Source organism: Martes martes, assembly GCF_963455335.1.
Source record: "Martes martes genome assembly, chromosome: 6".
Lineage (NCBI taxonomy): Eukaryota > Metazoa > Chordata > Mammalia > Carnivora > Mustelidae > Martes > Martes martes.
Window position 1 is genome coordinate 116458630 of NC_137893.1, and position 12412 is coordinate 116471041.

Sequence of the window (12412 nt, forward strand, 5' to 3'; positions counted from 1 at the left end):
TTATCATCAATGGTTATCAATGGTCCTTACACCATGAGATGAAGTAGATGAGGACCTTAATCACAATGGATAAATCAGGCCATCATTATCTGAATCCACTGATTAATCTTAACCAAAGGAACATTTTGTGTCTCCTGATATATTACAATAGGAAATACATGGTACAATTTTTAGAGTAGTCTTACCAAGAAAACAAAAACATTTACTCAAACCAAGCCTTTAAATCTTACTACCAGGTTAAAAGAGAAACATTTAAAATATATCCTTGAGGACACAATCAGCCAAAATACAAAATGTGGGAAATTCTTTATCAAAAACAATCTAGTTTCGGGGCGCCTGGGTGGCTCAGTGGGTTAAAGCCTCTGCCTTCGGCTCAGGTCATGATCCCAGGGTCCTGGGATTGAGCCCCACTTCGGGCTCTCTGCTCAGTGGGGAGCCTGCTTTCCCCTCCTCTCTCTCTTTGCCTGCCTCTCTGCCTGCTTGTGATCTGTCAAATAAATAAATAAATCTTAAAAAAAAAAATCTAGTTTCTACAAAGAATAAATGGTATAATAAAGAGTGGGTGTGGGGGGTTGTTTAGAACTAAAAAGCCTTGAAAGGCATATCCCTAAATGTAATATGTGGAGCTCTTTGGAGCCACATACTGCATTGGAAAAAATATTTTAGAGACAATTCACAAAACTGAATATGAAGTAAGTGTTAGATAATATTAACAAATTCCTATTAATTCTATTGATTGTGATAATAGTTTTGTGTGTTTTTTCTTTCTTTCTTCACAGTCCCCGTCTGTTAAAGACACAATATCTTGGGGCGCCTGGGTGGCTCAGTGGGTTAAGGCCTCTGCCTTTGGCTCAGGTCATAATCTCAGGGTCCTGGGATCGAGCCCCGCATCAGACTCTCTCCTAGACAGGGAGCCTGCTTCTCCCCAGCTCTCTCTCTGCCTGCCTCTCTGCCTACTTGTGTTCTCTGTGTCAAATAAATAAATAAAATCTTTTTTTAAAAAAAGACACAGTATCTAGAAGTATTTACAGATGGAATCATATGGTGTCTGGGATTTGCTTTCAAATACTACAGTGCATGCCATACACGTACAAGCGTGCACACACACACACACACACACACACACAGTGGCAAGAAAAGGTGAAAATAGAATGGCAACATGTTGACAACTGTTGAAATCAGATCTTAGGTGCCTGGGGGTTGATTATACCATTCTCTCCATTTTAGTGTAGGTTGGAAAATTCCCAAATAAAAAGTTCATTTTTCACTCAAAGTTGATATGGAACAGTTAACATGTTGGAAATAAAAGGGACCTAAGCAACTAACCTCTGTCCTGAAGCGAGGGCAATAGGAGACTGTCCATTTGGGGGCCGAGGCTCCTCACATGTCTTCATCTCCACCTCTACCTTATCCAGACACTGAAATAAAAGCCACGGAGAGCTAAGCATCTGCACAAAAACCCACACAGCACACACACTGCATCTTATCCATCCCTATGCTGTACTGCCTAGTTGAGTGCTGTGCCTACAGTGGGCAGACAATAAATGTTTGTCAAATGAATGAACAAACTGAAATGCAAGAAGAGGCCTCATCTTTCCTCTTCCATGTCCGTTAGCAGCAGAACTCCGGAACAAGCATAGGATTAGCTCACAGCAGAAAACTACAACATAAATCCAAGTTACAGAGGTATTATCATCCCTGGGGATTCTAGTTTTTGAATGAAATATATATTGGTGAGTTCCTGAAGGGCTTTCAGCTAATCACCCAATAGTTAACATGAACTAGATTTCTAATTTTTTCTCTGTCAGGATTCCAAAGGAAATCCAGAAGTAGAACCTAGACAGCAAAATTTGTTATAAAAAACAAAAGGCAAAACCACCGAGGACTCTTGGGTCTTGTGTCTCAGTGCTAACTGCTACACCGCACAGTAATTTCAGAATAAGCCCAGACAACAGTCACTCTGTCTCAGAGAGAAGCTCACAAACCAGACAGAGCAAACACCACTCCCAAAAGGGTTAGCCTGTCAGGACTCCTCCCCATCTCCTCTCAGATCTTTTAAAACCCCACCCCAGCCATCCCCATTTGATTACTTGCAATCAAGAAAGGCCATTACCAAGCAAATGGGGTGTGTCTTCAACTTTGTCCACTGGATCTGAAAGAGGAAAGCAACACTCAGGGCTGTGGGAGCTGCCCCTCAAGAAAACATGCCTGCTGGCCAAGGACAGCAACAGCACTCTGACCCCCATTCTCACCCGGATGGAGGCCCTGTTGCAGTAGACCCGAGTAATGGCTAACCAGGTGGGCAGCTCCAGCACATTCTGTAGAACCTCTTCATCCAGCTCCAGGTTGGTCAGCTGCCCCTCCCCTTTCAGGGTGCTCAAATTGATTTTGTCTGGGGAAAGATTCTTGGTGAACCTGAAAAGAGTAAAGATAAGAAGCTATTATTTCCATGGAAATCCACTAAATGGGCATGATTGCCAACACTTTTCAATTTGGAGAAAAGAGAAAGTTAAAGAACAAGTGTTGACTAATGACCACACTGTCTCTATGCCAAGTAAGATGTTAGGTCAGACCTACCATTCTACTCATTACTGTGTGACCTTTCTACTCAAGCACCTACAAAGAGGATTCTGGGGAAACGGCAGTGGCAACAAAGCCTTTGATATTTCTGAATCCCCACATTCAAAAGAGCAACTAGATAACACCACAAAAAGCCCACGGACAGTATCTATAATAAAACTAGAAGACAAATCATCCTCATAAAACTCCATATAAAGAGGGAAAAACATCAAGGCCCAGCAGCTACTGTGCAGATCAACACAGAGGGAAAGCAATAGGGCCTCTGACAGACCAGAGGATGGAAGAACCCCAAGCTAGCCGAGTTTTAAATGAAAAGCAGTGTGGGCCAATCTGATTGCAGAGACTAAAACTAATGGGGTTGAGTCCACTGCAAGGGGTCCCAGTGAGGCCCAAAGGACCTGGAGCAGTCTAGCCTTTTAAACTCAGGGAACTAACCAAGGCTCCTTCCTAGGACAGGGCACCCACATTGGAAAGAAACTGCTGAGAGAAATCCAAATTGAACAAGATAGGAAAAACAGAAATAAAGAGAAGAGATGGTACAGACAAAAGTGGGAGGGGGCAGTGGACTGACCAGGATATCTCAGAAAATAAGTCATACTTTTTAACACTACTTGAAACAGACAAAGGAGCTCTATGAAGTTAGAATGTGAAACAGTAACAGGCTAATTGCTGGCTTGTTAAGTTGGGTCAAATGAAATCCTAGAACCTTACACATACCTTTACTCATGTGATCAAGGAAGACCCCCACACACACTTATAGTCCTGCAAATGAGCCTGAATCTCATCATGCTTTACTAAGTCCACCTGCTAATTTGTAGGAAATACAGAGGACAGAGGGAAACCCCTGAACTGCAAGCAAGCAATCAGCAAAATACAGACCATGGGAAACTGCATATAGGTCAAGTCACCTGGACATAATTCCCACAGGTCAGTCTTCTCAATCGTCTCACACTTAGTGTCTCCAGTCTGCTCATGTGCTCTTGCCTCCCCTTTTTCTGAAGCATTCTCCCCACAATTTGCCACTCAAGGCCCACTGCAAGACTTCTCACTGAGGCTCTTTCCCTCGCTGCTGCAACTCACATGAAACCTTTTTTCTTCTACATCTCTGGAAGCTGCTACTCACATTTCAGTCATAATCACAGAGGATCTTGGATAGTTTCTAATTCTCTCCTATGTAACCACCCCTGTGTGAGTAGATGTGAAGCCCTATGAGGTCAGAGGCTCAGTCTCAGCTCTCCCTCCTAATCAAAATGGTCATCTGACACACCTACATACCTCTCAGCTAACTATCCTGCAGGCTACCTACTCCCAGCTCCCTTCTCCCATCTTTCTGGTTAGATCAATGTAAGGTCAGTTACTCACAGCATATCCCTCTCTCCTGTATGACAAATTGTCTATGACAAATCTCATGCCTGTAATTCTCATTGTTGCTGCCTCTCAGAGTCACTATTTTCTGCCCCAATAATGAATTGTATTTTGCCCTCCGTCCATAACTATACTTAGTCCTTACTATATTAGATGCCAATAACTGACTTTAGAGTTACATATTGTTTACCAACTTGTATTTTTTCACATATATCCTTTCCCATGACTAAGCTATATTTTAGTGATTTTGGTTGTCCTTGGACCATAAGATCGTGACATGCAAGAGTTGTATAATCACCATTTTTTTCTATGGTGCCTAAAATGGTACTATGTAAAAAGGCTCTTTAACGATTTTTAAATGATAGTAAAAATTTTTTACAAGTTTCTAAACATGCAAAAAATACTATATGATATTAAGGGATTCATAGGACTGCACTGGCATGATGACAAATTCAGGAAATTGCTTACCTGTGAGACAAGGTGAAGGATCCACAGGAAACTGCATCTGCACGAATAACACTTATTTGTCATGTTGGGAGGTGACTGTGTGGCTATTCATTACATTACTCTCTATACCTTTTTGTGCAGTAAGTATTTCACAATAATTCTAAGATTTCTATCAATTACCTATTATATGTACTTGCTGTTGGGAGAGCTACTCCTCCATGGGTCTCTTATACTCCTACATGTCTTTCTGAATATGCCAAAAATGCATGACCCTGACCACTGCTTACCCAGGCCACTTTTCAGGACTGTGTTTGAAAAGATCAGCTTTGGGGGATAAAGTAATATGCCCCACCCTAGGACACAGAGCAGACTTGCTTATCACTTACCACAAAAACAACGGATTCCCCAAGTTCAATGCTCCATTCTTAGAACTTATGTGTAAACATCCATTTGGGCCACTCTGATGGGACTTGAGGGGGCAAGGGGACCTAATGCAAACATGCTTATGCTACTTCTGGACTATGAGTAATAAAGTCCTTGGTCTCTGATCCAGGAGTCTCTTGTGCTCTGTCAGCATCACATGAACTACAGCAGACTAATTATTAGCTTCTAAGTAGGGTAAAATGAAATCCTATACCCTTACACATACTTTTACTGACTTCAATTCATAAAAAAATGTTTAATCAACATTTACTGGGTATGAGCCAATTTTATTCTCTAGACCCAAAAGACAAGTTTCTTTCCCCCATTTTTAAAAATATTTCATTTTTATTTATTTGACAGACAGAGATCACAAGTAGGCAGAGAGGCAGGCAGAGAAAGGGGGGGAAGCAGGCTCCCCGCTGAGCAGAGAGCCCGATATGGGGCTCGATCCCAGGACCCTGAGATCATTACCTGAGCCAAAAGCAGAAGCTTAACTCACTGAGCTACCCAGGTGCCCCTCTTTCTTCCTTTTTTTAAAAGGTTTTATTTGTCAGAGAAAGAGCACAAGCAGGGGGAGCAGCAGGCAGAGCAGGCAGAGGGAGAAGCAGGCTCCCCGCTGAGCAAGGAGCCTGATGCGGGGCTCTATCGCAGGACCCTGGGATCATGACCTGAGCCAAAGACAGCCGCTTAACTGACTGAGCCACCCAGTCATTCCGATAAAAACCATTTTTAAGAAAAGAAAGTGATAAGGACTTTTCAAGGATGTTCCTCTCTGGAAAAAAAAAAAAAAAGGAACATACTTTGAATGAAACATAAACACAGTCAAAAGTAAGTTATACTGCATGTTAGTACTGACATTCTCAAAGTGATATACTAAATAAGCACCATATATCTAACTTCTACATTGTGTTCTATGCAAAATTATTTGCAGCTCCATATAAAATACATGTTATTTTTCAAGCCTTGGAAAAAAAAAAGTATGAGATTGTGTTATAGTTCAACCTAACCTCGCCAGTATTTAGGGTACTGTGTCTTAAACGTTGGTCCCGTGATCAAATGGGTAGAATCATTTTGGCATATGTTTATATTAACATGCAGATTATTGGGCCGCCCTCCAGATATGCTGCATCACAATGGGGACAGGAGTAAGGAATCTGCATTTTAAACAAACAAAGGGGTGATTCTTCTGTTCTCTAAAGTTTGGAAATGGTTTGAGTTTTCAGTTAACCAGCTAAAGTAATTCAGGGAAGGGAAAATGGGAGGCTCAAGATGGAAAAGAGATGCATAGTCAATTAATTCTTCAAGAACAGAAATGTTTTCAACTTCTATCCTTATTATAGCGTGGTGTTTAAGAGAATGGGCTTTAGAGTTAGACTTGGGCTCAAAACCTGGCTCTCTCACTTGCTAATGCTGTGACTAACTGTCCAGTCAACTTCACAGGACAGCTGGGATTACAGAGCTAACTAACAGACATTAAATATCTGGCATTTAAGTGCTCAATAAATAAACAGTAATCATTATTTCTGGATTCCACTGCTGTCTTTAGACAAGGATTAAATTATTATCTTTAAAAAAAAAGGTTTAGGAGGCTTATATTATTATCCTAGGACTCAAGATGTCTTGAAGAGACAACCCCTCAGATCTCTTTCTATCTCACTGTATCATCTTCCATTCCTAGTATGCCTATTTCTATCCTTTCTACCCAGGTGTCTACAAATTGAAATCTGGACAAGGTTGAAACTGAATTAATGTTCTCTACAAAGCCTTTCCATTATATCCCACTCTGGCTCCAAGAATAAGATTTTCACCCCTTGTCTCTCTAATACTACTGGGTCACAAGAGAACTTAGGACAGGGAACAAAATTATCAAGGAAGCTAGTAAAAAATCAAGCTTGTAAACAAACTAAAACCAACAAACTAAAAACCAACAAATTAAAAACAGGCCTATAGTTGGTAACCAGCAGAGTTCTATGAACTTTGTAACCATGTCATCTGGCAAATGACAGCACTGCCTTCTTCAGGGCAGTTCTGTGGAGGAGAGAACCCCGTGCCCAATTTATCCTGATAGTAACTGGGTGGGCTGATCTTGGAAGTAAGTGCAAGTGTGTGAACACCAGGCAGCCAGGACAACAGACTAATCTCAGTGAGGCCTGCTCACCAGCCTCTTGGCATACTACAAAACCCAGGAGAACCTGTCTTCCTGCCCCAAAGATCCAGATGAAAGTGATCACTTTTTTTTTTCCAGATGAAACGTGATCATGCGTATTTCCAGGTAGGGCATAGGATAAATTTCCTTTTATTATATAATTTTGGCTATCGGAATAAAGAATATCTCTAGAGATTACATGCAGATCTGTGGACCACCATGACTATTCTCCCCTAACAGTAATAATGATATATATTTGCTTTTTCATTTATCAGTTTACTTTTAGTATTCAACAAAAGATGGATAGCACGTCATTAGCTTCTCAAAAAACGCAGTAAGAATTCCTCAACTGATTTCGACGCATTTTATAGTAATAACAAAGAATAGGTAAAAAGGTAATCCACAGGGCCTGTTGTAGAGGATTGTGGAGGTTTGCAGAACCAAGGAAACCAGATCTGAGATCTGATCTGAAACCACTTTACTCAGCATCTGCGTTCCTAATTGAGGATAGTATCACTGATTCCAGGGTTGCTGAAAAGGCTAATGGAAGCCTTCTATTTATTCCACTTCAAGTATGTGGGGAAACATTTTTCTGGCCATCTGTTACTGTTATAGAGCATAGAAGCTAAGATGAAACCAAGTTGGAGAAACAGATTTTGATCAGGTTTCATTTCTGCCAGGGGATTGCAATCTGCCAAAGAGACAACGGAGAAAGACTCTCAGACATCTTTGTGAAAATGTACTACGTTAGGAAGTGAGAATTCTTAGACTTTCAGATTCACAGCATTTCAGAGTAGAAGGAATCTTAAACAATCATTTAGTCCGAATCTACAATTTGCAAATGGCCGGGAAGTTAAATGACTTGTCCAGCTAGCCAGTGGTAAAATCCCGCAACAAGTCAATGGCAGAAATGAGACAACTCCGCATTCACTCAATTTTTCACTCTGAAATTCAGTATTTTTATTGTTAATAATACAGTGAATAAGTTGCAATAAGCAGTCTGCTTCAGGTCCCACAGAAATTGAACCCCACAAGAGCAAAAATATCTGCAAATGCACTTCACTTCTTTCATTTCTTTTCCCACTAAGGTGATCACAGCTCAGGCCTTGGTTTCTAAGCCTCCTACCCAAATTCATATCAAAGTATTTTCACTGCCCAGCCACACCACAGATATATCTTTTAGCAAAAATATAACATATCAAGCCACTAATTAAACACAGGGTCCCTAAATCACCTAAACAAACCATCTCAACCACTAAAGTAGCTAACATTATTCCAACCTGGATAACGTGCTAGAATACACCATTCAGTCTTAGAAGTTTGCCCTAACCAGTTTTACTCTCAAAACTTAATACATGAACAGATATATGCCTTTCTTAGAAGAAAATGCTCTCCTTCTGGACTTTTGTTTTCAAAGTTTTTAATTGTTTCATTTAAGGTGCAATTTATATACAATGGCTTATTTCTGAACTTTATATTTTGTTCTGCTGATCTGCTTCATTTTTTTTTTTTTTTAGATTTTATTTATTTATTTGTTAGAGAGAGTGAGCACAGGCAGAGTGGCAGGCAGAGGCAGAGGGAGAAGCAGGCTCCCTGCTGAGCAAGGAGCCCGATATGGGACTCGATCCCAGGATGCTGGGATCATGACCTGAGATGAAGGCAGCCGCTTAACCAATTGAGCCACCCAGGCGTGCCGATCTGCTTCATTCTTATGCCAATACCACGCTGGCCTTATTGTGGCAACTTCATTTTAGGTTTTGAAAGTGTAGTATAAACCTCATTTGGCTTTTTTCTCCAAGATTACTTTGGCCATTCTAGGTCCTTTTCATTTCCATATAAATTTTTTAACCAGCCTGCCATTTTCTGTAGGAGGAAGAAAAAAAGCACCTGCTGAAATTCTAATTGGGATTGCATAGCTGAATTTGGGGAGAGCTAACATATTAACAAAAATGAGTCGGCCTATCCTTGAACACGGTATACAATCAATGTAGGCATATTTATTTGGATCTTTTTTAACCTCTCTAGGCAATGTTTTGTAGTTTTCCATGTACATCTTTTCTTTATATATATATATATGTACAGTAAAGGACTATTTATTATTAAAGGAAATTAAATGTTTTCTAGTTGTTTGCTGCTAGAAGATAGAAATAAAAGTGATATCTTTATATTGACTTTTTTTTAAGATTTTATTTTTAAGTAATCTCTACACCCAACATGGGGCTCAAATTTACAATCCTGAGATCAAGAGTCACACGCTCCACTGACTGAGCCAGCCAGGCATCCCTATATTGACTTAGTATCCTACTACCTTACTAAATTCAGTTATTAATTCTAGTGGTTGTTTTGTAGGCTCCTTAGGATTTTCTATGTAAACAATTATATCTGTGAATTGAATTATACTTACTATGAAGTATAACAAGATTATACTTCTTCATTTCCAATCTTTGTAAAAATTGATATTTATCTATTAATCTTGTATGCTGCAACCTTGCTAAGCTAACTTATCAGTTCTAATAACTTTTTTTTAAGAAGCCGTAAGATTTCTACATAGACATTCATGTTGTCTGCAACATCTGTCAGGCTTCTGTTACCATGTTAAACAGATGGGAAGTGTTTCACTTCTCTATTTCTCTAAAGAATTTGTGTTAAATGAGTATTATTTCTTACTTAAATATTCAAAAGAAGTCATCAATAAAACTGGATCTGGAGTTTTCTTTATAAAAAAACGTTCTGATAACAAATGCAATTTCTTTAATAAGGCTACTCACATATTCTGTTTTCTGTTTCATTGCCAGTTCTGGTAAGCTATGTTTTTCAAATAATTACGTGCATTTCATCTAAGTTGAATTTTTTGACAAAAGATACTCATAACATCCCTTAGTACCTTTTAACATCTGTAAGATCTATCTATATACCCTCTTTCATTCCTCATAGTATTTATTATTGTTTTCTTGACCAGTTTCACTAAAGGTTAATTTTGATATTTTAAAAAAAAAACTTTTGTCTGTATTATGTTTCTCTGTTTTTGTCCTATTTTCAATTTCAGTGATTTCTGTTTTTCCTATATTCTACTTACTTGGAATTTATTTTGCTCATCTTTTTCTAGCATCTTAAGTTGGAAACTTCAATCACGGATTTTTTATACTTTTCCCTAATATAAGTTTTTAAAGCTATATATTTCTCAATACTTACTTTATCTGCTACATCCCACAAGCTTTGATTATGTTGAATTTTCATTGCCAACTAGCTAGAAATATTTTCTAATTTCTTTTATAATGCTTTCTTTGACCATGACTTATTTAGAAACGTATTTTAAATATTCCAAATTTGCAGGGCCTTTCTAGTTATATTATTGATATTGATTTTTAATTTAATTCCATGCTATAGGCAGGGAACACACTATGTAACTTCTCAATATTATGAAATGTATTGAGACATATTTTATAATTTAGAGTGTGGTCTGTTTTGGTGAACATTCCCTGTGCACTTGAAAAGAACACACATTCTTCAGTTGTTACTTATAGTGTTCTGTGTCAATTAGGCAAGGCAATGCATAATGTTATTCAGATTTTTTTAAATAAGTATTTTTGGGTTTTTTTTGCTTTAAAGACTTTATTTATTTGAGAGAGTGAGATAGATTGCACATGCAGGGTAGAGGGGCAAAAGGAGAGGGAGAAGCAGGTTCCCTGCTGAGCAGAGAGCCCCACACAGGCTAGATCCCAGGACCTTGGGGTCACAATCTGAGCCGAAGGCAGATGCTTAAGTGACTGAGCCACCCAGGCACCCCAGGTCTTCTGTATCGTTATTTATATTTCTCAAGTTGTTCTATCAACTACTGAGGGAGGAGTATTAAAAACACCAAATTATAATTGTGGATTTGTCCTTTTCTGCTTTTAATTCTTTGGTTTAATTGTTTAATTTTCTGCTTTTGTTTGGTTTCATGTGTATTTTTTTTAAAGATTTATTCATTTATTTGACAGACAGAGATCACAAGTAGGCAGAGAGGCAGGCAGAGAGGGGTGGGGGGGAAGCAGGCTCCCCGCTGAGCAGAGAGACCGATGTAGGGCTCGATCCCAGGAGCCTGGGATCACAACCTGAGCCGAAGGCAGAGGTCTTAACCCACTGAGCCACCCAGGTGCCCCTCATGTGTATTTTTTTAACTGTTTTTTTAAAGATTTTATTCATTTGAGAGAGAGACAGTGCACACATGCACACATAGGTGGAGGTGGGGATGGGGAAAGAGCAGAGGGAGAGGGAGAGAAAGAATCTCAAGCAGACTCCCCACTGGGTGCAGAGCCTAATGTGGGGCTTCATCTCCTGACCCTGAGACCATGACCTGAGCCAAAATCAAGAGTCAGACGCTTAACCAACTGAGCCACCCAGGACCCCCTTGTTTCACGTGTACTGAAGCTCTTTTTTTAGGTTCATATACATCAATGATTGTGTCTTTCTGATGAAATGATCCCTTTCCTATGAAATGTTTATCTCTAGCAGTAAACTTTGTCTTGAAGTCTATTTTGTCTGATGATAATACAGCTACTCCAGCATTCTTCTCTTACTGTTCACATGGTGTACCTTTCATCATCATCTTTCAATCTGTGTTTATCCCTTTTTCATCCAGTCTGACAACCTATGCTGGAATGGTCAATCCATTTACATTTAATGTAATTATTGATACTGGTTAGATCTTGGTTTACCATTCTATTTGTGCCATCCGTTTTTTCCCCCCTCATTTCCTCCTTTACTGCCTTCTTTTTAGGTTAACCTAACTATTTTTAGTATCTCATTGTAACAATTTTATGGGCTTTTTAGCTGCATCTCTTTACATGTGTGTCAGAGAGAGAGACAGAGATTGCTCTATGGAAACAATATGTAAACTTATCACAATCTACTTACAGCTAATATTGTACTACTTCACATAAGAATATAGCAACCTTTGCAAAATAGTTCATTTATTGCCCTTCACCTTTTGGACTAAATTGTCATATATATTACATCTTCAGTAGTCCCCCTTTATCCACAAGGGCTATATCCCAAAACCCCCAGGGGATGCCTGAAGTTGCAGATAGAATGGAATTCTATATATACTGGTTTTTTTTCTATTAATACATAAACATGTATACGTTTATGTATTTACATAACATATACATACATACATATAACATAATACATACATGACAAAGCTTAATTTATGATTTAGGCACAGTAAGAGATTAGCAATAATAATAAAATAGAACAATTATAACTATATACTGTAATAAAAGTTATATGAATATGCTCTCTCTCAAAATATCTTATTTTACTGTACTCACCCTTCTTGGGATGATGTAAAATGATAAAATGCCTGCAGGATGAGTTGAAGTGAGGTGACTGACGTAGGTAATACAACACAGCGTCAGGCTACTACTGACCTTCTAATGGTATGTCAGGAGGATAATCTGCTTCTGGACT

At 39.0% G+C, this 12412-nt stretch overlaps 1 protein-coding gene across 2 annotated transcripts in view; it reads right to left on the bottom strand.

Moving 5' to 3' along the window:
* BLTP3A (bridge-like lipid transfer protein family member 3A) overlaps positions 1-12412 on the bottom strand; it is a gene marked incomplete at both ends in the record, with an annotated part of 62496 nt that overhangs the window by 33901 nt on the left and 16183 nt on the right. For both annotated transcript variants that reach the window (XM_080805805.1, XM_080805806.1), the window contains 3 exons: positions 1327-1418; positions 2114-2152; positions 2253-2415. In XM_080805805.1, coding sequence (XP_080661931.1) covers positions 1327-1418; positions 2114-2152; positions 2253-2415 — 294 coding nt within the window. The remainder of the gene's footprint in view (positions 1-1326; positions 1419-2113; positions 2153-2252; positions 2416-12412) is intronic.